The sequence below is a fragment of the Nomascus leucogenys genome, chromosome 9 (genome assembly GCF_006542625.1).
Source record: "Nomascus leucogenys isolate Asia chromosome 9, Asia_NLE_v1, whole genome shotgun sequence".
In the NCBI taxonomy this organism is placed as follows: Eukaryota; Metazoa; Chordata; class Mammalia; order Primates; family Hylobatidae; genus Nomascus; species Nomascus leucogenys.
The window spans coordinates 30849177-30876707 of NC_044389.1; the positions used below are offsets into that span (position 1 = coordinate 30849177).

A 27531-nucleotide genomic window follows, 5' to 3' on the forward strand; every position below is an offset into this window, starting at 1 on the left:
ACGTTTTGAGAACTTCCCTCATCCCCAGGCAGGCCTTGCCTGCAGCTCCAGTCCTCTCACCTTTCACTGAATGGTGCCAGAGGGCCAGGAAGCACCCAGCAGGTCTTCACTGCTACAGACCATACAAGCACCTGAAGGGGCAAAGGAGTAATTGAAGAAAACCAAAGGGACTCGGAGGGCCCTGCCAGCGTGTCCTTGCCAATGGTCTCTGAAAACTCAGGTGCTCCCTCATCTTGCAACCCAGCTGCCTGGCAGCAGGGAGTGACAAATGGTCTTATTTTCCACTTATCTCTCTAACTTTAAAAGAACAGGCTCATGATACCAGCTGGCAAGGGAAGGAAAAGTAGCACTTGGATATTTTTTTTAATATAGAAAGTATAGAGCATTTCTTAACTTTCTGTCATAGAAAACGTTTCCAAGTAGAAATTTTTGCTGGCTTTACCTCAGCTAGACCAAACTTGGCATCAAGGCAGCATCTAGCATGGTATCTATTTTGTGCTGGCCGAGGGGAGGACAGTGAAGAGGTGGGGCCAGTCTACTCAGGCCCAACTACTATTTATAACAAGTGCTTCCATGCTAATTGTGCACTGGCCTTGTTCTGGACACTCTCCTTATTAACTATGTGTTCCTCCTCAGAACTCCAAGTGGTGGATACCCTCATTACCTCCATATTATAGATTTGGAAACAAATACAGCTAAGTTATCTATCCAAGACAGCACAGGCAGTGGTGACGCCGGAATCAAACCCCAGCTGGTAAGACAGAATTCACAACTACTCCATTCCATGCTCACATACACGCATGTTTCATTTTTCCTACTGAAGTGAGCACCATCAGCATGGCCCAGGAACCACCTAAAAGGAAATAAAACTAACATATTGTGAGCGCCTTCTCTGAGTCAGACACTGGGTGAGCACGTTTACTTCAGAAGAATGCAGTTAAAGCTCTGAGCCAAGGTCGACTGGCTTCTGTGATTCCAGGAGCCCCATGAGCACTTCGAGCCATTAAGACCTTTCTGAGGCTCAGCTCAAGACATCAGGGAGCCTTCAAAGCCTAAAGCCAAGACCATGTTCCTCACTTATCTTGACTTAAATTTCTCAGCTTTTATGACTGTAATCTGGCCTATTACAAATCCGTCAAACACTTCTCCTACCCTTAGGGCTCTTTACTGTCTCCTGTGATTCACCAAAAACAGAAAAAGGGAAACATGGGCCGGGCGCGGTGGCTCACGCTTGTAATCCCAGCACTTTGGGAGGCCGAGGCGGGCGGATCACGAGGTCGACAGATCGAGACCACGGTGAAACCCCGTCTCTACTAAAAATACAAAAAAATTAGCCGGGCATGGTGGCGGGCGCCTGTAGTCCCAGCTACTCGGAGAGGCTGAGGCAGGAGAATGGCGTGAACCCGGGAGGCAGAGCTTGCAGTGAGCCGAGATTGCGCCACTGCACTCCAGCCTGGGCGACAGAGCGAGACTCCGTCTCAAAAAAAAAAAAAAAAAAAAAAAAAAAGGGAAACATGATTTTCTCTCTCACCTTCGGGAAATAACAGCTTCAGAAGCCAACAGAAGCTTCCTTATGCCAGCAAAAAAGTTACAGTAGAGGCAAGCTAAAGTCTACCACTAAGCAGCACGGAGAGGAGCAAGGTGGCATTGCTCCCGTTCATTGGCCAAGCTGTCTCCCAATTCTGCCTCTCTGGTGGTCCCCCATGTACCCCTCTTTCCCCAAATCACCCCCGACACACGAAAGGGTGAGTGTACACACCTAGTGCTCACTTAACGCATAGAGATTCCAAGCAGAAAATGAGGGCCACTGCCTCCATCAAACTCCTTTTCTCTTAGATCCAATAAGAACTAAAACTTGAAAGAGAAGGAAATTCTCACACTACCACTGCTACGTCTCAGTCACATAAATCAGCACCGTGCAATAGAAATATGTGAGTTATGTGTGTACTTTTAATGTTTCTAGTAGCCACATTAGATAAAAAGCAGCAGGTGAAATTCATCTTCATATATTTTATTTAACCTGATAGATCTAAAATATATCATTTAACATGTAATCAATAATTATTAATGAGCTATTTTATATTCTTTTTCCGTATTAAATATTCATTTAATATGAAACTTAAAAGAGCATTTTACACTGATAGCACATCTCAATTAGGACTAGTCATGTTTCTCATGCTCAATAGCCACATGTGGCTCATGGGTACTGTGCTGGACTGCACTGACAAACACTATTCTCTGTTACTGTCCACAAACACAGGTATCTTTAATCCATCTTCACTGAATGCAATCAAAAATTATGAGACATAAACAGTGAATTATGACTTTGCCTCCAAGTGCTTTTAATTTCTGAATAAATCTGATGTATTTTCTCATTTAATTTTCACCATAACCTTGTGAAATAGGTCTCACAGCACTTTAGATGAGTAATAGATTGGTATAACACCATCACACACACACACACACACACACACAGCCACATACACCTGTTATATGCTCTCATTTAGGTATACCGAAGGATCAGAACTTAACTGAAGCCACATAGCAATACAAAGTTCAAGTGAAAGAAAGCAGCCAAATTCTTGCTCGCTTTACTGTTGCTCAGTCTCACACCATCATTCCAGAAGAATTTACTGCAATCATCTAAGCGCCTCCATTTAAAGGGATGTTTATAAACATCAGGCTGAAACCAAACTCGGCAGCAGTGCGGGCCACCTTAGTTATATGGGAGGGCTGGTTCGGTCAGGGCCCAACCTGATTCCTGAACAATCTCTCTGCCTCCAGCTCCTTGGCCATCTGGGAGCCCTCTGTCCTCTCAAGACCATGCAGTTCCTGCCTTCGGGGGGAGCTAACCAGCTCATAAGAGACATTAGACATATAAACAAATAAATCAAATAAATAAAAAGTATTCTGGGATGGCAGGAAAGAGATACCTTCTGAAGGTATTAGAGGAAGCTCTGTATAAAAGTTTACATTTGGAAAACGAGCAGGATTTAAAGACATGAAGTCGAGAAAAGGGGCCCGTGCCAAGCAGCGGTCACCATGTACTGGAGGGCCTAGAGCAGCAAAGGTGAAGGATAAGTTCACAAGGCTGCCTTGCTCAGTTGACTGAAGAAGGCGATCATGAAGGAACAGAGTATAAAACAAGGCTGCACCTGTAATCCTAGCACTTTGGGAAGCCAAGGAGGGTGGATCGCCTGAGGTTAGGAGTTCAAGACCAGCCTGGCCAAAATGGTGAAACCCTGTCTTTACTAAAAAAAAATCTAAAAATTAGCCAGGCGCGGTGGTGGGTGCCTGTCATCCCAGGTACTTGGGAGGCCGAGGCAAGATAATTATTGCTTGAAGCCGGGAGATGGAGGTTGCAGTGAGCTGAGATCACGCCACTGCACTCCAGCCTGGGTGACAGAGTGAGACTCCATCTCAAAACACACACACACACACACACACACACACACACACACACACACACACAAAGGCAGCAAAGGTGGATATGAGCCACCTACCGGTGTCTTGGATGTTAACTAAGGATTTGGGATTTATTGGCTAAGAACTAGGCACAAACAGAAAGTTCTAGAGAAGATTTAATACCAACAGAGGAGTACTTTGAAAAGCTGATCTGATAGTGGTGCCAAAAAATGAAGAAGTAAAAACAGACCAAAAACAAGCAAAGGAACAAACAAGCAATAAAGGAGGTTAACAGGAGATTCCTCCTGAGAACACTGCAGTTCTTGGGGTGATGGGCTGTCACAGCCTAAACTACAGTGGTGGTAAGAAAAGCAATGCTAGGAGAGGGTGAGATTTATAGGATCTGGAAACTAACTGCAAAAGCCAAAAGTGACTCAAGTTTAAAGACTACATTATTGAAACAGTGGAAACAGAAAAAGCACAAAAAAGAAAGTCAATATAACTGTAAGAGTTTCTCCCCACTTGGGGGCGGGGCTGCAGGAGAGATCGTGATCTCAAGCCTGACGTATTAATTTCCCTAATAGGGCCTAAATGTGTTCTATGCACCCACTTTAGTTGTCTAAGAGAATGACTGTTGAAAGAAATCCAATAAGCAGTTGGCTTTCTAGAACTTGCTTAACCAGTTCATGATAACTTGAACCTGTTGGTCACTTACTTTTTGCAAGCTGGTCTTGGCAATCTGCTCAGCTGTCCTCTGAATGACCTCAGCAGATCTGCTGACCACTATTCACATCTGCCCTGACAACTGAGAGAAGGAAAATTCCAATCTGAAGATGAAACCTTCTGAAGTGGATCTGACTTCTGAAAGGGCCACAGTGTGTCAGGCAGAACTTTAGATCTGAAACTTTTTATGCTTCAACACTTAAAGTGAAAGAAAATATGTAAGTAAATACCACTGATGAAGTTCCTTGTCAATGATCTCCTAAATTTTCTGAAATCTAGGAGTCAAGATGCCCATTTAGCATTTAATTCTGCATGGTGGAACATGCTACAGAAATTCTGTCACACACATTTGTTGTGGTGGAGCTCCTAAATAACCAAGACATCATGGAGCCCAAACTGCTTCAAAAAAATGGAAATCACCATTTGTATAAACACACTGGGTATCAAAGCTCCTGAGCATGTCTTCAGAAGCTTTGAAATTAAATTAACACCTGTAGGAGAAGGATCAAATGTGTGTGTACACACACTCAGAGACACATACTTCAGAGCCATCCCCAAATATGCCACCCTTCCCAGACATTGTCACATCTTCAACAACATGTGGTAATAACATTTTAAAACATTTTTAAATGTTTAGCTTTTAAAGCATAAATAAGGCCACTTTATTCGGTGAAAAATAGAGGGGTGTTTTAGAAAGCATAATATAATTGTCCAGGTTGAAATATATCCCAGTCATGGAATCATAATTTCCTCTTGCAATGGGCGTTGGTCTCCAAAGATGGCTCCCAACAATTCCTCCCCTTTCTATGGGCACATACTCAAGAGGTGGAGAGACTCTACTCCCTCAACTCTAGGCTGGTCTTATGACTTGCTTTGATCAACAGAAGGCAGCAAAGGTAGCATTCTTGAACTTTCAAGCTCAGGTCCTAAGAGGCCTGGCAGCTTCCACTTCTTCTCTTGGAAGCCGGGCTGAAAAGTTTGGCTACCCAGCTGGAAAGGGTGGCCTTGTGGACAGAAGCCCAAATCCATCTGGGATAGTTGAGTTCAGCTGAGATCCCAGCTGTATGCAGCTGCATGACTGAGCCCGGGAGAGAACAGCAGATGAACTCCAGCCATCCCACAGAATCGTGAGAAATAATAAGCTGGTTATGTTTCAAGGTACTATGTTTGGGGTATTTGTTATACAGTAAGAGACCACAGAAACAATGGGTTACAAATGGTTAAAAAGTGGGCCTATCACTATCCCTTATCTGCCACCATCTGTGATCATTGCGGGATTTTGAAAACTTCTTCTCCTTGCGAATTAATTTAAGTGAAGAAACACAGACAAGACCTTAACTCGTCATATTTAAAATGTGATATTCAGTAATATCTAGGGTACTAGAATTGTCTTGACATTGGATTCTGGTAATTCTTCCCCCAGAGCCCTACGGGGCTAGAAAAAGTATCTCCCTTGATTGGTGAAGTTCTCTCCCCATTGTATTCCTGCTTTATTTAACACAATCCCACAAACTTGCTAATATTTATGTTAGAGAGATTAACAAGATGATAGAATGCTGGAGTAAATAAAATTTCAATGTGGGTGTTGGGAGGATGAAGAAAATTCAGCAGAGGCATTAACTGACACTTTATGGCATGAACTACATAGAGGCCCAGAGACAGCAATGACAAGGTGGGCTTGGGGTCAACTGATTTTTAGCCCCAATTCTTGACCCTCCCTGCACCTATACCCTTGCTGTAAATGCACTGTGGTCAGAGTGTACTTTTTTGCCTAACTTTGGGCTCACTCATGTGACCTGCTTTGGCTAGTGACATGTGGGTATGAGTGACAGTGTGCCAGCTCTAAGTCCAAGCTTAAGAGGCACCATACGTATCGCTTGCACGCTCGCCCTTCTGTGAAAGGAGATCATGCTCCCACTGGCTTGCTGGTCCCTGGAGAAAGATGAGAGATACATAGAGAAGTGTCACCACAGCTGACCCACCAATTCATAATCAAGAAAGAAACAGTTACTGTGGAATGCGACTGAGAGCTTCAAGTTGTCTTACACCCAAGTATCCCCATTTTTCTAAGAGAGAGAGTTTTTTTAAACTATTTCTTCTTTTCTCTTTCCTTCTTTTCCTCTGTTCCCATTTCCTACCTAGCTCTTCAGAAATGCAATCATAACCTTTACCTTCCCTTCACCAGACACTCACTACACTGGAAGCTTATCTAACTATGTGCTTACTTTGAAGCTCCAGAGCAGAAACTCTCTCCCACAAGGAGATTGCCTCAAGAGACAACAGTCAATTTGCAACCTAAAGTATGTCCCTGATGGAAGGCTCTCCCACCCGGAGAGTATCTTGAGACAAAGGCCACTATACCACCTAGCTCTGCTTGCGGTGACGCCAGCTCGACCACCAGTAGATTAAGCACCAAAGCGAGTCACGCAGACCCCCACCTGCTCACTCCCTCCCCTGAATGCCATTCATGCCAAGTCTCCCTTTAAAAGTCCATGCTTTCTGCCCCAAAAGCAAAACAGTACCCTTAAAGGCAGGAGCCTGTACCTCTTCCCCCAAGCTAAGCTGTGGAATAAAGTCACTTTCTTTATGCCAGACCTCGCTCTTGTGAATTAGACTCTGCGAGTGGTGAGTGACTGCACCTGAGTTTGTTACAGTCTATGCAGCAATAGTTGACTAACACAAAGCTCCTTTATCAGATGCTAACATCTGCAAAATACATATGGTGCTTTAGAAGAATAGAGTCTTCCTGGCTATACAAGTTGTGAAGGGATGGTTAAGTGGTCTCATTGCCAAGCAGAATGTAAGCACAACATATTGAATATCACCAAATCTTGCTCTGACAATCTAAGGTTATCTTTTTAAAGACTGTCATTTGGTATTTGAAGTTCTCTATAATTTAACCCTAACTTAGTTTTCTAGCCAATTCTGTCCCATTTATAGTTTATGTTCCATTCACTAGTTCCATAAATTAGAATATTTATTATTCTTGAATAAGTCTTACATTACCTAGCTGTTCCTTTTCCAGTTTAGATTGAGACAGGTTTTGTTTCTTTCAGTCCTTTAAGGCCAGGTTTGGACGTCATCTCTGTAAGAAATCTGCTCTGATTCTGCGGTTTAAGGCAGAGCATCTATCCCCTGACTGTTATCGTGAGGTACGTCTGTTCCTCTTAGGGCATTTGGCTTATTCTGCCTCATAACACTTCCTTATCTTCTTACAAAGTCCTAGACGGCAAGGTTTATGGATTATTTACCTCTGTAATCTCCATGGCATTTAGCAAAAGGCCTTATACATAGGATACAGACCAATCAATACTTTTGTGCATTAAAGAATGAGGGCCGGGTGCGGTGGTTCATGCCTGTAAACCCCGCCCTTTGGGAGGCCACGGTGGGCAGATTGCTTGAGTCCAGGAGTTTTAGATCAGCCTGGGAAACATGGCAAAACCCTATCTCTATTAAAAATTAAAAAATTAGCCAGGTGTGAGGGCACATGCCTGTAGTCCCAAAGCTACTCAGGGAGCTGAGTCAAGAGGATCATCACACCACTGCACTCCAGCCTAGGCCACAGAGCAAGACTGTCTCACAAAAAAAAAAAAAAAAAAAAAAAAAAAAGACGTATGGGAGGCTGCAGGGCATCAGGAAACAACATGGAGAAAGAAAGGTGGACTTTGGAGTCTGAGCAATCTGGATTCTAGCATTCGTAGCTGGGTAACCTTGGACAAGTCCGTCTCTCTGTGTTCAGTTTCCAAGTATGTAAAATTTGCATAGCACATATTTCACAAGATTGTTGTGAAAATTCAACATAAAGATGAATGTAAATGCCTCACGATGTTTGACATATGGTGGTGGCTCCATAAATGGTAGCTCTATTACAAAAATGATAATGATACAGGACATCAGGTAGAAGTTAAACAAATCCCTGATGTTAGATTATTTTCTCTTAAAAGTTAAGCGTTTGAGGATGACAGTAATGACTCTAGTTCCAATCAACTCTTTCCCTAAAAACTGTGGTTTCAAAGATCTGGACTGTAGTTTTATTAAGATGTTCATATATGTTACTCTTCTCCACAGTTCTCAATGCTATAGGTAGTTACCAGTAGAAGCAAATTTGTTCCAGGCAATTAATGCATCTCCTTGGAACAAAATGAAACAAAGTTTTCCTTCCCAAACACACGAGTCCACTTTTAACTGAGCCTTAGCTCTTTCATACCATTCCCAATTCTTCACCAGGAGACTAAAACAATCATTACAATGAACCAAAAGCTAGAGATTTTAAAAGTAGTAGAATTATTTGACAGTGACTGAATGATGCAGCTACAGTTATTTACATTATCTCAATGAGGTTCTACAACATATTTCTATGATGTCCCTTACTGATTAAGAGTTGAAGAAGTGTTTTTATAAATGAAAGCATCATGCAAATGTCAAGTAGTAGGTATTATTGTTAAAATAATTCCACAAAAATTGCTTCATCTGCCTGCTACTAATTGAAATTTTGTTTATATATCCATACTTCACAATAATCATCTAAGGGCCAATCTCAAGATCAGGCAAACATAAAAGCCTGTAAGTGGCCAGGTAATGTCAATGAACAAACTGAACTCGGTGTGCATGCACCAGGGAAGCATTAGTAGCTCACTGGAGGCCACAGCCTGGCTGCAGGGGCAATTGCTACCCCACCCCCTGACTGTTATCTCAAGGAATGAAGACCTTTTGTTGCCAGCTCTTTTGAAGAAATTTGGGGTTTTATGTGAAATATCCTGATTTTTAAAGGCTGCCTTGCTTTTTATTTTAAAATTCTTTGGGGAGGGGGCAAAAAAATGTATTTGCAGACAAGATGTGGCCATGGGTTGCCAATTTGTGGCCTTTGCACTAGATATCCTAAAGTCATTCTGAGTCAACAGAGAGAGGTTAAAAGATGATTATTAGATTCATTGTATTTTTATTTTAAATCTGAAAATGTATAATTCACTCTCTATTACACTTTAAAAAAAACACCTCACTCCCTCATTTATAAATCCTCACTCACTCCCCTTTTGGACTTCTGTTTTTAGTCCTACAGTTCTCCTCTACCAGGACACCCCATGGCCACTGTCCCATGCACCAATGTGAATTCTGCTGGTTCTTTGAAGCTTGATTTAAATGCCAGCTCCTGCAAAAAAGAAACCTCCATGTTCCTCCTCAAAGACCACTTTGTATAAATTATGATGTAGATGATCCAAAGTAAAGATCCACATTGATTTCCATTGGGTCTCATCACCCCTTCACCTCAGACGGTATAACCCAATAATCACTGTAATTATTCACTGTCACAAAAATGAAAGGCTTAGAAGGAATAAGATCTAATGTTCCATAACAGAGTAGGGTGACTATAGTTAAAAATAATGTACCGTATATTTCCAAGTAGCTCAAAGATACGTTTTGAAATGTTCCCAACACATAGAAACGATAAATGTTCGAGGCGATAGATATCCTAAATGCCCTGACTTGATCATTACACATTCTAGGCATGAAACAAAATATCACAAGCACCCCATAAATATGTACAAATGTTATGTATCAATAAAAAAAAAGTGAAAGGCTTAGAATCAATGGGTCAAGAGTCAAGTTTGATAGGACTCACCGCCAAACACATCTCCATTCTGGTAGTTTTTCCCTTTCTGGGCTTCCTCTTCATTTTGAACAGTGGCAACATGCTTGGCGGAGGCACAGCCCATAGTCTCATTCGGTCAGCTTCAGCCGGGCTGAACTGCAAATCATCTCTACAGACACAGGGACATTTTTTTTTTCTTTAAACACAAAGAAAATCCACCTTGCTGCTGAGTTGGTCAAGATGTGTGCACCTGCAAGAAAAGAAAGCTAGATTAGAACGGGCAGTGACTGTAGCAAAACACAAGCCTCAGTATCTTGGTGTGCTGTGCCCTGCAGTGTACTAGAAGTCATGCACAGACCCACCCATCGCACTGGTGTTGTGGTGGGCACAGAAGCACCACGTGCAGCGTGGCCCATTCTCACTTGATTTCCCACTCAGAAAGCAAGATGGAAAGGCATGTCCCTATGCAACACATGGCCGAGGAGTGAACTTTTTGAGGAGATACCAAAAATATGTATTTATTCAAATACATATTTGGGCACTAATGGTTGCCACACATACTCTTAAAGTACCCGTAAGTTTACTAATGTTCTGAAATCTCAAAAACTGTCGAGGAAGGAGATCACACTCTTGAGATCCACCTAGTTCAGGAGGCTGGGAAAAGCTCTTCATCTTCCTCATCCTATCCTGCAGGCCAGCCCTCCCAGCTCCTCAAATTTTGCCAGGAAAAGGTAGCCATCCTCCTCAGACTGGTACATGGGCTACTTTATACATTTCTGGTTAAGGCTGTAAATAATTCAGTATTTTATTTTACCTGAGGTAACACTGTTTTGGAGAAAAAGGAAGGAGATGGGGCAAGGTCTAAAACTTACTTCTGTCCATTTTCTGCTTAGCTAGCCAAATGTTTTAAGGATTGGGCAGAAGATGTCAAAATATGAAGAAAAGCAACAAAGCAGTTGTCAAGCTTTTGGCATAAACTTCATGCTTCTACCGATTTCTCATAAAGGCTTAAAGAGTATTTACAGATACACTGCAAAGGAGATAATCTTCAAATTGACTTAAGTGACTTTACCTTTCCCTGCCCCATCCAAGGTGGCTGCTCAAATTCTGAGTGTTTGCTCTGCTCAACTTGCTCATTTTTGTTTTATTCTTTCATCATCCTAACCCAACCATTCCGGGCCTATAGATGACTTACTCCAGTCTTGTAAATGTTTCCTTTGAAACATCTCTCCTACACATTCCTTTGTTTTCATCCCTCCCACTGTAATACAGGCCCTTACCTCCTCAGAGTCCTGGCAGAACAAAGAAGGCATCAAGCCTCTTTGAATCTTCATCAGCACCCACGTCCCACTGCCCCCCGCCCATGAACAGTGGAAGTTTCTCAAGTTTCAGATAGTGCTACTACACAGTAGCTATAAGCTTTCTCTACCAAGAAGACTAGAGCTCCTAAACCCTCCTTGCTAGAGCACTAAGGACATCTCTGGAAGTGGAAATTTAATCGTTTAAACCATAAAATCTCAGCAAAGAAAATTTTTCAAATTAGCATAACCAATCTAATAACTGAACTTAGATATAAAGGCAGTGATCTTAAATTAAGCCAAGCAAATACAAATTGCCATAAATATTGACAATGACTATAACATTGGTCATGTCTCATATAATTCTTCAAACTATTCTCTCTCAGTGGTTATGTTAAATTATTAATAGGAAGTGTAGAGTTGGTTGGTAAAGTTCTACAAACCAGGAAGATTTTCTCCCGGATGGCTAATGTTTATATCTTCCCCCTACTTGATGTAACTTAATGTTAACAGGTCTTCATCTCAAAACTATATGAAATCCAGGCCTGTGGATGGACACACACATACACACATACACACACATACACACACACACACACTCTATTCCATTATTTAGCAGTAATGTCTTCAAGGCTACAGTATTTCTATTTGATGGTCTATTCATACTTGTTTATAGAGCTCAGGGGCCTTATGGAGAAGAGATGCTGACATTTAAAAAATTGCACGCAATACAGTGTAATACGAGCTCTGATTGTAGTTTCGCAGGAATCTATGACAATGCAGAATTCAAAAAAGCAGATTAGATTATGACTGGGCAGAGGAAGGAAGTAGTATTTTTGTAGGGTATCAAAGGTTTGGTAGAAATTTACCAGGTTGAAAGGACGGTAGCATTATTCAGCTGCAAGGAACAGACTGAGCTAAGACACTAGAATGTGGAAGAGCATGGCACATTTGCGTGTGTTCATTTCAGAGGGGTCAGGTGGGGATGGGGGGCAGGGCAGAGGACTGCACTGCTGATACTTCGTGAAGGGCCTGCAGAAGGCCTTGCTACCTTCATCCAACTGAATAAACTATAGGATGTCATAAGACCATAGGTACTCTTTCTGATCCAAGTTAGAGCACACTGTGAGAAAATATTAAATTAGTTGTGGAGAGGTCCATTCTGCCAACCTGTCATAGTTTTTGAAGAAACATCAATGAAATATTAGACAAGAGGGAGAGGACAAGGGGTTCAGCTGTAAAGGTGGGAGAAGGGAAGAATCCCCTCTCTAACGCAGAGGCTGCTGCGAGTTGCTGCGGCCAATGCTGTTGCTACTTCTGCTTTTGCTGTTGTTGTTGTTGTTGCTGCTGCTACTGCTGCTGTTTTGGATTCCCAGCCAGCACCTTCTCAGGGGCAGCATCCATCCCCCTGCTTCCTCATCCCCAGCATCACCATGTAAGGTAACAGGTGTGGGCTCCCAGACATGATTCCTTACTGTTCAAAAAGGAAGTATGGGAAAACGACTTTACACTTACACATATGCAGGAGAGATCGAAGTGAGAGGGGGAACCTAGGTGGCTTCCCTGCCACCTTTTCAGAATAAACTAAGTAAAAATAGGAGACAGGGGGCAATCCTAACAAAATCAGAGTACACTGAGAATTAAGAGACAACTTAACAATCATCCTCTTTGAGAGTCCTCTCGCTTTTCCAATTTCATATCTACAGCCTCTTATGCTATCCAAGAAGCAAAGGGAAGAATTGAAGACACGACTTATCCTTTGCTACTCCCGAAAAGCAGTTAGTGGTGTTTCTTCTGTGTTTTAAAAGTTGTGTTTGCATAAAAAAATTTTATTTGAATTTTAAAGGTGGAAATTATTTGAAATCAAACACATTGCAGAAGGCTAACAGAAATAAGACACAGAAGAATGGCTCTTTTTTTTTAAAGGATGTCTCTATTATTCAAGCATTGGGGTGAGGGACAGGTTAACAAGCAGATTAGACATGATTTACACCCAATTCAAATGATGACTCAAGAAATTTCAATTTAATTACACATATTTTAAAGCACTATAGCTCAATATGAGTTCTCACCAAATTATAAATAGGTATAGACTTTGTTTCTGAAACATACGTGCTACATTATTTTACAGCAGTAATTCAAATTTAAGAGTGATGCTTTCAAGTTTCAGGACCTCATCAGGAATATATTTTAGTAATTTACTCATTTGAAAGTGATAATTATGAAGTCATTTGAGGGGCAAAAGATTTCTAATTCACAAAGTTAATCATGGATCACTGAAGAAAGTTTTTTTACTATGTCATTTGGATTCTGCACATAAACACTTGTCCAATTATTCATTTATTTAATCAACAGATTTTGATTTTAAAATACTAAGTGACAGATATGTGTTTGGTAGGTATTGTGCATATAGTGGCAAACAAGGCAAGATATATGTTTTTCTTCTCTATCCCTATAGAACAAGAATGATCAGAGAAGGAGATAATTAGAAAGACCAGTTTTGCAGCAATGACGTACAGCTATTGCAGCTTAAATACAGGATGACAAGAGAGTTCATTCACATCACAGGCATTTGACTCAGCTTTGGAATGGAGCATGTCAAGAAATGTCAGGTTAGAGCCCTGACCAGAGCTAAAGAAACAGGATTAAAATACCCCTGATTTGTATCTCTTTTATAGCCTGATACAATGTCAAGGTTTCATTTCTACTGAAAATTATTTTACTTAATCTCAATCCAACTGAGACCTCACACTGAGCAGACCTTCAAATACGTATCCCCAAAGACTGCTAGAATCATCTGCTCAAAAGACGTTCCCTTCAGTTTATGCTATCCTTCACATAAACTCCAGCATTTTTTTTTAGCTTCCATTTTTTCATTAGCTTTGCTCAGCTTTTCTCTCCCAACCTCACATGCTCTATTGTTTACCTTCCTGAAACCACAGCACTTAGAGAGAGGTAAATCTGATGGTGCAAACAAGCATGCAGAGACCATGACCCAGAGCACCTCTGAGACTTTTGTTGTCACATGTTGTTATTACCAGCATGTTATTTCTGAAGTCACACATCACAGTGTGAGAATTAAATCGAAGCATCCCTTTGATGTTTGATGGAATCTTCTAAAACTAAGTCCCACTGAGGATGATTTTTCTTTAATCTAAATGATCTATGTCATAGGATCATCAGGCACCTCTAAAAACATGAGGTCCAATTAACTGGCCCATGGCTTTGTGTAAACCCCTCCCCAAATGGTTGTATGTCTACATTATCTTGCCTTATACAATTAAAGTGCAATCCATGATACCATGAGCTAGCCTAATTGAATGCCATCTTTACAGGACATTTTTCCCACTTTTGATAAAATAATCAGCAAATTTGTAAGCCCAATTGAAATTTTTTTTTAATGTAAAAATGTGTAACCGTGCATGTTTATCCTTCCTCTCCTTACACCGTACCTCAAGGTGCTTCAGATATCAGAAGGGAAACTACTATTCCAGAACACTTCATGTGACACATGAGGAAGTTCTCTCCACGCAAGTAGGTCCATTACTTTGTATGAATACATATCACATATTACACACATGCAATACCTTGTCCTTTTATAAGGAAAGATTATAATAATTTTTTTCATTACCTTAGTTTTTTTTTTTAACTAGAAACAAGGTTTCATCAAAAAATCCTACTTTGATAAAATTGGGAAGGAATAAAAAAAGCAAAATCTGTTTTTAAGAAAAATCAGAGATATTTGAACTTTTAAAAAAAAAAGCTACAGGAAAATATTTCTACTTACATAACATTATGCGTAATTTCACTTTCCACTAATTAGTCATGGACTTTTTCATTTTGGATACAAAAGGCAAAAATATTGTAGATAAATTCCCTGTCAAGAAAGGCTCTTCTAAAATACGAATTAAAAGTGATACATTCCATAAAGAAATTCTAGGCCAAAAAGAACATGAGGCTTGGAGGACTGGAGAGAAATCAAATTCTGATTGCAACAGGCCCACAGAGAGCTATGAAGTCAGTAGTTAAGCAAAGGATACAGCCACGTTATTAACAGATCAGGAGCAAAGTGTCCCCTTTCTTCTTCTGCTTAAAAAGGCAAATCAAGACAAGGCAACATCTAAAAACTCCTTTCTTTTATTGAAGAAACAGCTAACATCTAAGCTCCATAAAGGAAAAAAATATCTATATATATATATAAATAACTAATCAGTCTGTTTGCCCATCTGCTCGGCTTCACTATAATGAGTGTTAATACAGCAGCCCACCGAGGGGGAAGAAGAAAGGCAACTTAAAAGTGATTTCTAATCTTGAGGCTACTGTTAACACCATTTCACATTTCACTGTGAACGTTAAAAATAATACATAAAGAGATGTCACATTTGACATGAGAATAATCTAGAAAAGTCAAGGCTTTTATTACCCAACAATCGCTGGCATCACAGAACACATTCACTCCTCGCCTCACACGTGTCTGATGGCATGACAATCGACAATATGCTATTAACTCCAAAGATAGGAGGATTTTGGCTTCTGCCTTCTTTATGGGAAAACTCTCATGTCCGCATATAGTAATTCTACAGAGTTGTCTCTCAGAAATGTAACCACAATAAGTGTTTATGCAATAGGACACATTTCTGCTAGATTCAGGTAGTAAGGTGTGGGGCCAAGGAGAAGAGGTGGCAATTGGAAAGAGTGTTGGAGAGGGCATGAGAAGCCCAGGCTCTGGTCCCAGCTGTCACACGCCTGCCTCAGGACCATGGCTGGGTTTCATGTGTCTCAGCCTCTTTCTTAGACTCTATGATCTACCTCAACATATGTCCAAGTAGTGACATGAAGGATGAAATGATCACTTAAAAAAAAGCCATGTCTTACCTACATTCTATTTATTTACACTCTTTGTTTTCGGTACTAACTCAATCAGGACATACTTGCAAGTCTGAAACCTCAAAATTTTCAGGAGGCCCTATAAGGTCTAAAGATGATTATCAATGATGTTTTGGCCTAATAGTGTTGATTTCAATTGTGTATTTGCTGGAAAAATAAACACAGCTTAGCTCCCCTATTTCTTCTTCTCTATCTTGCCTTTAATGGATGAAATTAATTTTAACAGTATTTCTTATAGGGAGCTAGTTAGAACAAGTTGGTGCAATAATTGTTCTTCAGCTAAGGAGTTAAGAGTGTTGCACCTTTCCCCTGCACCAGAAAACTCCTCTGTGTTACCTGTGTATGTTGACATGAGCTCATGCAATGGCTGACACTATTTCTGAGAAGGCAAGAGAGGAAAAACCAGCTCCTGATTAAAGTCACACATTCACAGCTGTGTGGACCCACACAGAAGACTTACATTGCTTCTAGATTTGCTCCTCAGTGGTCAAAGGCAATGGCAGATATTCCTGGACACTGAGTTATCTTTCTTGTTTTTTTGTTGTTTTTTTTTTTTTTTTTTTTGAGAAAGAGTCTTACTCTGTTGCCCAGGCTGGAGTGCAGTGGTGTGATCTCAGCTCACTGCAACCTCCACCTCCCGGGTTCAAGGTTCAAGTGATTCTCCTGCCTCAGCCTCCCTAGTAGCTGGGATTACAAGTGCATGCCACCATGCCCGGATCATTTTTGTATTTTTAACAGAGATGAGATTTCGCCAGGTTGGCCAGGCTGGTCTCGAACTCCTAACCTCAAGTGATCTTCCCATCTTGGCCTCCTGAAGTACTGGGATTTCAGGTGTGAGCCACCACGCCTGGCCCTCTTCTTCCACTTCTAAGACCCAGAATACCAAAGGTATTTGCAAGAGGTCTTCAGCTTGTGTCATGGGGAACCTCTGCACCATTGCTTTTATAGAAAGACATCTGTGACTAGAATTTCTTGACAGATGTGCTGCTAGTTCCCCATGTCACTTAGGACAAAGCCATGTGATTTCCTTGTTAGTATCTTAAAATTAATAATAGCAGCACCTGTTTTCCCCCTTTTTTTTATGGACTGTTTTGAAAATCTAAGTAGATAAGAAAATGCTTTGAAAAAGCACTTACATATGCAAGGTGATATTCTGTGTGTACTCTGTTATGCCAGGTGGACAACACTTCTAGTCAGACGTGGGGCTTTTCATGAGCACTGGGTGAAATCAGCTTGCCCAGAGGGCCCTTATAGCAGGCAACTTTGCTGACCTAGCCCAAGCACACTCAGACTACCAACGACCACGAACAGACAGAGAAAATGAGAGAAAACAGATGGAAAAGGAGATATTTTTAAAAATTAAAAAAAAAAAACCACAAAAGTGAATGCAGAATAAGTATGAATTACTAAAAGGCACAATTTTATTTTAATCAAAGAGAATAAGTCGTGATTCTTCCGGAATAGCCATAGAAAAACATCCTAAGCACTCCGCATGTTGAAACATAGTGTAAGAAACAGATAGGATTCCTGCCCTTGGAGGAGCAGCATCCAGCCAGGGCTAACATATCATAAACATAATAAAGTAAAATAAAATCCCAGAGACTAATGTACATTGCAAGGAAACAAAGGATCAGAGATGCTCATGAGAGTCAGAAGATATTTCAAGCTAATTAAAATAGTGCTTGCCCTAGCTTTATTTTATGCACCAAAGGATGCAGGATCATACAGCAAAATGTGCAACTCTTAGCAGACCCTCCGTAAGCATTTGCTGATGGAGAGGATAGTGAAACAGATGTCCTATCAGTCTGAGCTGCTGATCCTCCCTAACACCATAAACTACAACAGAGAACTGTAGCTGGATTAATCTCTCAGAAACCTGCAGTTTACTTTCATGGTGCCAGATGATGAAAAAGAGTTAATGCCACTGATCCCTTGGCCCATGCACACATCTGAAAAGCACGTGTGTTTTCATCATTGAATTGCAAAGCCTCAACTTCTACACAAATCCAGCATAGTCCACATTTTCAATCCAGTTCAATCCTTTAGTTTACTGCTAGCATGACTTGTATCTCAGCCTTAAGCTGGTTACTGAGGTAGATGTAAGGAAATACAACAAACACACGAAAGATCATGAATTCTCTAAGCTAATCATTAGAAGCAAACATGAGAATAGTTTTTTTTGTTCATTTGTTTTGTTTTGTTTTGTTGTTATTACAGAGTCTCACCCTGTCACCCTTGCTGGAGTGCAGTGGTGCGATATCAGCTCACTGCAACCTCTGCCTCCTGGGTTCAAGCAATTCTCGTGCCTCAGTCCTGAGTAGCTGGGACTACGGGCACGTGCCACCATGCCTGGCTGATTTTTTTTTTCTTTTTTTGTTTTTTTTTTGTATTTTTAGTAGAGACAGGGTTTCACCATGTTGGCCACACTGGTTTTGAACTCTTGACCTCAAGTGATCCACCTGTCTCAGCCTCCCAAAGTGCTGGCTGGGACTACAGGCATAAGCCACCGAGCCCAGCCTTTTTGTTTGTTTTGTTTTGTTTTTGGGATGGAGTCTTGCTGTGTTGCCCAGGCTGGAGTGCAGTGGCACAATCTTGGCTCACTGCACCTCTGCCTCCTGAGTTCAAGCAATTCTTCTGCCTCAGCCTCCTTAGTAGCTGGGATTACAGGTGTGTACCACCACACCCAGATAATTTTTGTGTTTTCAGTAGAGACGGTGTTTCACCATGTTGGCCAGGCTAGTCTTGAACTCCTGATCTCAGGTGATCTGCCTGTCTCAGCCTCCCAAAGTGCTGGGATTACAGGCATGAGCCACTATGCCCGGTCAAGAATCTTTTTTTTCAAAACAAAAAAGCCTATTCATATTTTGAGTGCTTGATTTGATATTTGAGTAAAAATATATTTAATATTCTTGGGATTGTCAATCATTTTAATAATGTAATGTAGTATTATAATACTTTGAAAAGATCTGAATCCTACAAATGGAAAAACTGTTTCCCTTAAAATCTAAATACATATCCCTCTTCCCTTCCAAAATAACCTCCTTCCTCCTTTTTTCCCCCTCCTTAATAAAATAAATAAAATTATCCATGAGATACTGATGTAAACTGTGACCTAAGATCCTTCTCTCCTTGTGCTCTGCCTCGGGCCACATTATTTCAGGTCTGAAGAGAGTCTGAGATGATCCAATGATTCAGAAAACCTGCTTCTATCCTGCTAGGCAGAGAGCTGCTCAAGGAAATAAGCATCTCTAGAGGAACGCCTTGACTGTCTGAAAGTCTTCCTTCTGGAACTGTCAAGGTCTGTCTAGAACAGCTCAAGATTAGGAAGTTCCCTGAAAACAAAAAAAGTAAACATAAAACCCTCTTTTGGGGGGGAAGGACTTGGTCTCATGCTCTTTCTCTCTCTCTCTCAATCTCTCTTTGTCTGTCTGTCTCTCTCTCTCTCACACACACACCCACACACACACCCACACCATAAAAGCTCTAAAGATGAAAACTACAACAGAGAATACCCAGTATTTTGTGATTTTTGTGACTGATGGAAAGAAAGATCTTATGTGTCTCTGGGCAAATTACTTACTTCACAGTGCCTTGGATCCTCGTTTATAAAATGATATATGACCTCATGAATTTTGAGAGGGGCAGATGAGATGAGATGACCTATGTAAAGTGTTTAGGACAGCACCTGGCACATAGTAAGCAATCAATAAGAGATAGCTATTGTCATTACCATCACTGTCATCATTATTATGTTACGGAATGGTGATGAACTCTAAGATGAGAGGGGCAGGGACAAGAGACACTAGAAAGAAGAGATGGTCAAGACAGATGAGAGGTAAATTTGGCAGCTTGGTGGTTTTCAGGAATTGTACCAAACATAAACACGCAGACTGGATACAGACAGAAAGCAGGAGACAGCAGTTCTGCAGCAGGAGAAGTACATGCTCCCTGTACAGCACCTGCAAAGGCAGCTCTGAGCAGTGCCAGGGGTTTCTGCTGTGCTGGGGCAGGGAGGCCAGCCTCTGCGTGCCATATCCAAGGGCTCTAAAGGGAAAGACTATGTAAAGACAAGTCAAGGTCAGTGAGCTCTCTCCTGCTTCATCATAGCCTCAATGAGCATGTAGCTCACATCTTCCAACTATTACACTTTTATGTGTCTGTCTCCTTCACCAGGCAGGTTTCCAAGGCCATGACCATCTCCTCATCATTCCTTTCTGTATTCCCTCCGGCACAACATCAGGCTCATAGTAGGTCTGCAATAAATGAATGAATGAATGAATTTTCTTAGAAACTCCTTTTCATGAAGAGATGAGACGGCTTTTAAGGAAGGGAGTACCCCTCTCAGCCCCATGTCCTGGGTCACCTGCATGGACAATGACTTCTTCAGTTCATCACCAATAACTAAATTTAAAAATGTTTATCTGGGCCATCATAGAGAATGTTAAATTATGTTTAGTATATACTCCCTAAAAAGACAGAAAAGGAGTAATATGTAGTTTCATACCAGTATAATGGAATTCTGAAAGCTGTTAGCACTTATATGATTGGCCCTAATCTGCCCCCCCCAATTGTGCTATTTATTTATTACAACAATCATTTTTGGGGAACCTGCTTAGTCCTCAACATTCCACTAGGGAACAGAGATTCCCAAATGAGTAAAACAACTAGACTCTAATGTCCATTTCCTCACTTTCAAATAGAATCTAGGGATATTCACTAGTACCTCTAATCTTGCCCATCTGAAAAAAAAAAGGTTTTTGTTTGCATATATGTTTTTGCTTAAACTTAAATCTTTGATTAGTTTACCATAACAAAGAACTATTTAAGGATGATGTCCTTAGAAGGCCAAACAAATTGAAATTATAAATATTATTTTCAGGTAGCACAAATCAATGCCCCTTTAACCTACCACATTTAAGAAAAAGGCACCTCAGTTCTCATATTGCTCTCAAGAAATGCACAAGACTTTTGGGAACTTCATTGATTTTGTAGCACTTGGCCAAAAACACACTTTGTGCAATCATCCACTAAAGGAAAACAAAAAGCAGGCAACTGAGAGAAGAGACCCAGGAGGGCAACGCAAAGTCAGTTGAGTGACGGCCTCTCCCTTCTCATGTACCAGCATTCTACTGCCCTTGACGAGTTTCCTCGTTACTCTGGACTGAAGAGTCTTTCGACCATACCTACCATCATTTCTAGGATGTTTAATGGGGTTTGAGATAACAAAACATAAAGTGAGGGCAAGATGCTCTTCCTTAACCTTGATGCCCTTCTTCAGCCACCGAAACACTATTAAATAACACATAGGGTTACAGGTTGTGAGCTATTAGGACCTCACAAATAACCTTTACCAGAAATTGTAGCCTATTCTAAAATAATTATTTTAAATCAGCCAATGTTCTCCATTTGAAGTAGCATCATTAGTGAACATGGTGTTCTTTCCTACAGCAAAAAGGTACTTAGAGAAAGAGACCATAGTGACAAGCTCAGAAGTAGACAACACAGGCAGGAAGAACACGCCTGAGGCTGACCACCAGGAGACGGCAGTGCAGCGTCAAGATGCATCAGCCAGCACCTCGTGGTGTTAACACCCTTCAGCACATCACATCCACTTCTAGTCTGAGACATTAAAATTTGAAGTTTTTATCTGAATAGAGCACTAAAGGCGTGACTTGATGACACACTCTTTTATCAGAAAACAGTATAACAGTATTAGGGTAAATTGAGGATCTGATCACATTCTATTCTAAGGAGGGCTTTGCCCCAGCTGTCTGTCTCTGTGAGCCCTCCAGTGGGTGGCCCAGCTGTGGTGGTTACATTCCTGCATATGACAAACGTACAGCTGGCACACTGCTTATTTTTCCTGAATCTGGGATGATATCCCATCACCTCTATTACATCACTGCCATTACCACCCCAGGAATAGGCCGATAAAAACAAAAGACATGCATTTTCTAATTCCAAGATCTCTCTGAAAATTTAAAAGAATTTTTAGAATCTAAATTAAAATCTAAATTTGTAGATCATTTTCTGGACCAAGCCCCAAAACCTCTTACTTATTATTAATCAGTTTTTCTATGCCCAGATTTTTATTTGTTTTCTGCTTTTTTGAAAGAGAAAAAACCTCACATAGTCATGTCCAATGGAAATCAGGATGATCCTACTGGCTTTTCAATGCATCAGAATACGATTAAAAATTTCATCAAAAAAATTTTACTTCTAATAAATTATCACATTAATTTTCTAAGAGAAAGACAAATTAGCATTCCTAAAGCACAAATTCTGTTGGGTCCTTCCTCTGGTCCCAAATCCTCCATGATTAACTAATGCCTTTAGGGTAAAGTCCAAGATATACCTGGATTTTCAAGCTAGACATGACTGAGGTCAAGGTTCCTAATTTTACAAATTAGAAAACTGGCTGGCATGGTGGCTCACTACTGTAATCCCAACACTTTGGGAGGCTGAAGTGGGAGGGTCACTTGAGGCCAGGAGTTCCTGATCAGCCTGGGCAACATGGCAAGTTCCCTTCTCTCTTTAAAAGAGAGAGAGAGAGAGACAGAGAGAGAAAGAGAGAGAGAACTGAGGCAGAGTTTAGATAACTTACTAGGGGTCCCCCAGGACCCAGCCCTGTTGACCCACTGTTGCCTCTTCCTACTGCTCCAAGGTAGCTAAGCAACCTCTTCATCACATCAGGTGGGTCTCAAAAACCACTCTTCTTCCTCAATATTCTTCTGCTCATAGTCCTACTTCTCCACTTCTGCTTAAGCTATATTTTCCCAGGAGGAAGTCTATACACCATTCCATGCCTTCCTTCAATTTGCTTTCTTTCCTAAACTCTTACTATGAGAGTCAACTATTTCATATTTCTTAAACATTTCTCTGTAAATAGATACTAAGTGCTTTGAGGGCAGAAACCATCTCCTGTATTTGTCTCTCTTGCTATGCCGGGTGCCCTGTCAGGCAGAGAGCAGAAATTCAACAAATCCTCTTGAAAATGGTGAGCAGGGGACTCTTTTTCTTCTGCACCTGCCACAGGTGGCATGTACCACCACCCTGCCTAGAAGGCACTCCTTCACCTTTGCCTTAATAACTTAAGGTCTAGGTAAGCTGTTCTTCCCAAAAAGTCCCAGCACACCCCATAATTACCCCTTCATAGCCCTCATCATAGTGCAGGATATTCTTACTTCCTAATTACCTGTCTACTGGGTACGTAAGTAAGGAATGCAAACTCCTTGAGAGGCACAGACGTATGTTTCTTGTCCCCTGTGGTATATCACCAGCTACTAACAGGGCTTAGCTCAGAACATGTGCTCAATAAATAAAAAATAAATGAATGCCTCCAAAAGAAAGTTTTAACTCCTTCTCATGGAATTCAAGGCTTTCCATCCATATTTCCAATCCTATCTAGCTTTCTATAGGCATCTTGCTCCAGCCAGTCTAGTCTCTAGCTACTAACCCCACTATGTACTTTCCTGTTCTCTGCTTAGTCTTCCCCTTAAATAGAAAGCCCTCCCCATTAATCTCCGTCTGTTATTCAAATTCTATCCAACCTTCAAGGTCCAGAACAAGTCTTATTACCTCTAAGAAATCTTGCTCCAGGCACTCAGATCTTCCCCTTCTCTAACGTCATCTGTATGTGTCTATGTGGGCCATTCTTCACCTATCCATGTTGCTACATGTCATAATTGTCTGCAGTTATTTTTCCATCTCAGTCCAACCTGGCTCACAGGGAGTCCTCTTCCTTCTGAAGTTAGCATTTACTTCTATTTTAGGAAATAATTCTATACACAGCCTTGGAACATCTTCACTGTTGTTCTATATTGTTAACTTGTATGCATTGTCATTTATAAACTTTTAAGGCAAGTCATGGTTTTGATGTCTTTGATTCCATCCAATTCTTTGCACAAAATAGGAGATTAATAAACATTTCTCACCTGACATGTTGGTTAGAAAGCAAGTGTGTAAGATGAGAAGCCTATGGAAATTAGTAAAAAAATAAAAACTTTTACCAAAAGTGCAGCTGAAAATTTGTAATTATTAGAGGCTATATAAAAAGGTCAAATGTTGAGAGTATAATTACACAAAGTAGTAATTATTCTCTGAATAAAGGTTATTTTTAAATAGAAACGTTTGTCCATATGATAAAAATTATGAATAGAAGAGAAAATTTAGTAGAAAAGGAGTAAAAAGGCAAAGAAAGAAAAAGATATACCCTAGACTGACATCCCAAGCCCTACCTCGAGATCACGAGGATTGGCCTGCAGCATGCACAACTGCATCAGTTGACTTTTATTACGAGTCTAGGTCATGGCTGAGCTAACGCCACAGCTCTACAAAGGCTTGACCAACAACTGCCTGCACACGAACACTATAATTCTTCTTCTTCTTTCTTTTTTTTTTTTTTTTGAGACAGAGTCTTGCTCGTGTCGCCCAGGCCAGAGTGCAACGGCATGATCCGGCTCACTGCAACCTCCGCCTCCCAGGTTCAAGTGATTCTCCCGCCTCAGCCTCCCGAGTAAACGGGATTACAGGCGCCTGCCACCATGCCGAGCTACTTTTTGTATTTTTAGTAGAGATGGGGTTTCACGTGTTGGCCAGGCTGGTCTTGAACTCCTGACCTCAGGCGATCCACCCACCTCAGCCTCCCAAAGTGCTGGGATTACAGGCATGAGCCACCACGCCCGGCCAAACACTATAATTCTTCTGATGTTGGATGGAGAGGAGGGGGGAATCAATCTCTTTTACCTGGTTTGTAATAAACATTTCCTTACAATTACTTTTTGATGCACTGTATCTAACTATTTAGTTTTATTTTATATTTCCCTGTATTCCCCCCAAAAATATGAATAGCAGATGCTTTCGACCATAAATAACAATTTGAGAACACAAATACTGTGTTCAAGGTTCAGTAATTCAGGGTTCAGTAACCTAGCAACAGAATGTCAAGAGACCTCCTAATCTGTGCCCTCAACAGCCAAATACCTATATACCTCCAAGACATGGGCCTGTAGATCTGCTACTCAAGTCAGGTTTGGCTCATTACAAATTGATATTGGCCGACGAGAAAAAAAAATCACAAAACGCTGGAGCCTTTTTGACAAGTTTCAAGAACTTGAGTGTCATGGGATATAAATAGGAAGTAGACTTGAAACCAGAGGCCACAAAGTTGCCAGTTAGGCTTTTGTCTTGGGAAAACCCAAATTAGCCAGCATCTTTAACCCTCTAACAACGAATACCGAACATATGTTTTGTATGCCCTAGGCTGAATACACATTTTTAAGGGCAAGGAACAAATGTATTCGTTACTAGGTGTGTTCCATCAAATGAGGAAGACAGGAAGAAGGAAGGTGACACTTGAGTGTTTTAACAAATTAACAAAAGGTGAATCCTCATCTCTAAGGCATATTATAAGAAATAAAAGAAAGACCCATGTCCTCCTCCCTGTTGTTTAATTTGGTTTGGCTTATCAGCTCATCCATCTCACTGTAATGGACTCTGGTTTCTAATGGGCATTTATAGTTAAGGGTCCTTCATTTTTTAAAAGAATATAGATATTTTACTGGTTTTCCTTCTCTATGCAACGGTGAAAGTCAGGACATAGGAAAGCAGCATAACAATGTGTTTTGTTTTGTTTTGTTTTAATCAACCATTCCAGCAGCGGCAAAAATAAATGAAATGTGGGAGGCTGTTTATTTGTACGTCAAAGAGAAAGTGAAATTCTCTATAGGGTGACATGATCATTTGTTTTCCCCAATGAAGCAAACAAATCAAATCGGAATAAAACAGGAGCCTACCCTCCATCATTCACGGTGTAATGAGTTCTTGCTAGATTAACCATTTTCCTTTCTTGTTATACTCATCCCCAAAAAACAGATATACAATGACATCAACAAAACAGCTAAAGGTCATCAATCTACAAGACAGGAAATGCAGTAGCCAGACTTAGATCCTTTCTAAACATTAGCTGACTCCTGGCCAGTGGCTCTGGTTCTGTAGTGCAGGAAATGGGCTCACTGATAAGACACATCTTTGGGAGGCAGCAATGATCAGGAGCAGATTTATCAGTTGCACTGTCCTAGGACATGGAGATCCCTAACCCGCCAGGGCTCTCAACATTGCTTATTTGGTATGCTTAAAACCAAAAATCTTGGACTCATTGAATTTTGTGGTTCTTTCCCCTCCAACTCAACCACCCATTATTAGAAGCTGAAAGCTGAACACCAACAACATTCTGTCAAGAAGACCAAAGACAGTGTTTGGAGGCATTGGGGAGCCCTGTCCAACTGGCATGAGAACAGACCATTCAATGGAGTAGGTCAACACACTGCCTAGAAGGAATGGGCCAGTTCAAAGCCTGGTTGGCTGAGGCTCTGAGGTCCTAAGCAAGACTCAGGGGGGGTTCCTGGGTCCCAGGAGTGAGGTGAGGTGCTGATACTGACAATACTGCCTCCAGCAGTGGTGCTTAGAGTTGAAGATGACGGCAGGTATACAAGCCACATTTTCTCCATAGCTAGAGGCAAGGAAGGACACCTGTCCTCAACGTCAAACAGTGATGGAAAGCTACAGAATTCAGAGCATCTGCTGTACCACAGGTACAAAAACAACTGTCACTTTACCACTTGCCTTTCACACACATTGGCTCTGTCTTATCTAGATTACTTAGAAGATACTAGGGAGGCCAAGTCGGGAAGACTGATTGAACCCAGGAGTTTGAGACCAGCCTGGGCAACATAGTGAGACCCCATTTCTTAAAAAAAAAAAAAAGGAAGAAGAGAAAAAAAAGAAAGAAAGAAGAAGAAGAAGATGACGACGATGACGACAATACTAACAGCCCAACTCCAGATGCTTATCAAATCAATCCAGATGTACCATGCCCCTAGTAAGATGAAGAGAAGCACTACCTTAGAGAGGTAGTCACCCCATTCTTATTCCCTCTGCTTGAGAGTAGAAATGTTTTAGTAAACAGAAAAATCTATGAGTATTGATGTATGTTCAATGCTATTTATAACATCTCCAGGCTTAGTACTTCTTGTTAATACATACACAACTCAACTTCTGTTGAATGTCTACTGAAGCGTCATTTTATTTGTGATGTAAACATTCATACAGGAACGAGCTTCTCCTGACAATGGGAGCAGTTGCTCAAATGAGCAGGGCAAACACGGGATTTGGGGGATTTACTGAATGGCTTTCCTCCTACCTCTTGCTGTTCCCTGCCCCCAATAAACTATTTCAGTCACCACCTACTAACAGGATTTTGAGTCAAATCTGTGGCTAAATGTCTACAGAAAAGCAGTGATGATTTCCAATCTGCCACCGAGGAAGTGTGTGTTTCTCCCAGGGTGCTTGTTGGCTCTGCTAACCTTGGCGTGGAAGGAGCCCGTGTGTGGAGTCCCTGTGGGGAAGGCCCTGAAGAACAAGAGCTGGAGAGAAATGGAGTGAAGGGAAACGGTGTGCTGGGCAGCTGTGGGAAGCTGAGGAAACTGGAAGTGGCCAGAGGAAAAGTGAGAGAAATAAAAATGGAAGCAAAGTGCATGGATGGATGCAAAAGCTTTTTGGGATGCCGTCCCTGCTAGGTCTGCTCAACCTCTTGCCTCAGCTGAAAGCACCTGTTTTCTAGGAAGCCTC

General features: G+C 41.2%; 1 protein-coding gene across 2 annotated transcripts in view; it reads right to left on the reverse strand.

Moving 5' to 3' along the window:
• C9H1orf21 (chromosome 9 C1orf21 homolog) overlaps positions 1 to 27531 on the reverse strand; it is a 254983-nt gene that overhangs the window by 149949 nt on the left and 77503 nt on the right. For both annotated transcript variants that reach the window (XM_030818756.1, XM_003264455.3), the window contains exon 2: positions 9749 to 9968. In XM_030818756.1, coding sequence (XP_030674616.1) covers positions 9749 to 9842 — 94 coding nt within the window. In that variant the 5' untranslated portion in view covers positions 9843 to 9968. The remainder of the gene's footprint in view (positions 1 to 9748; positions 9969 to 27531) is intronic.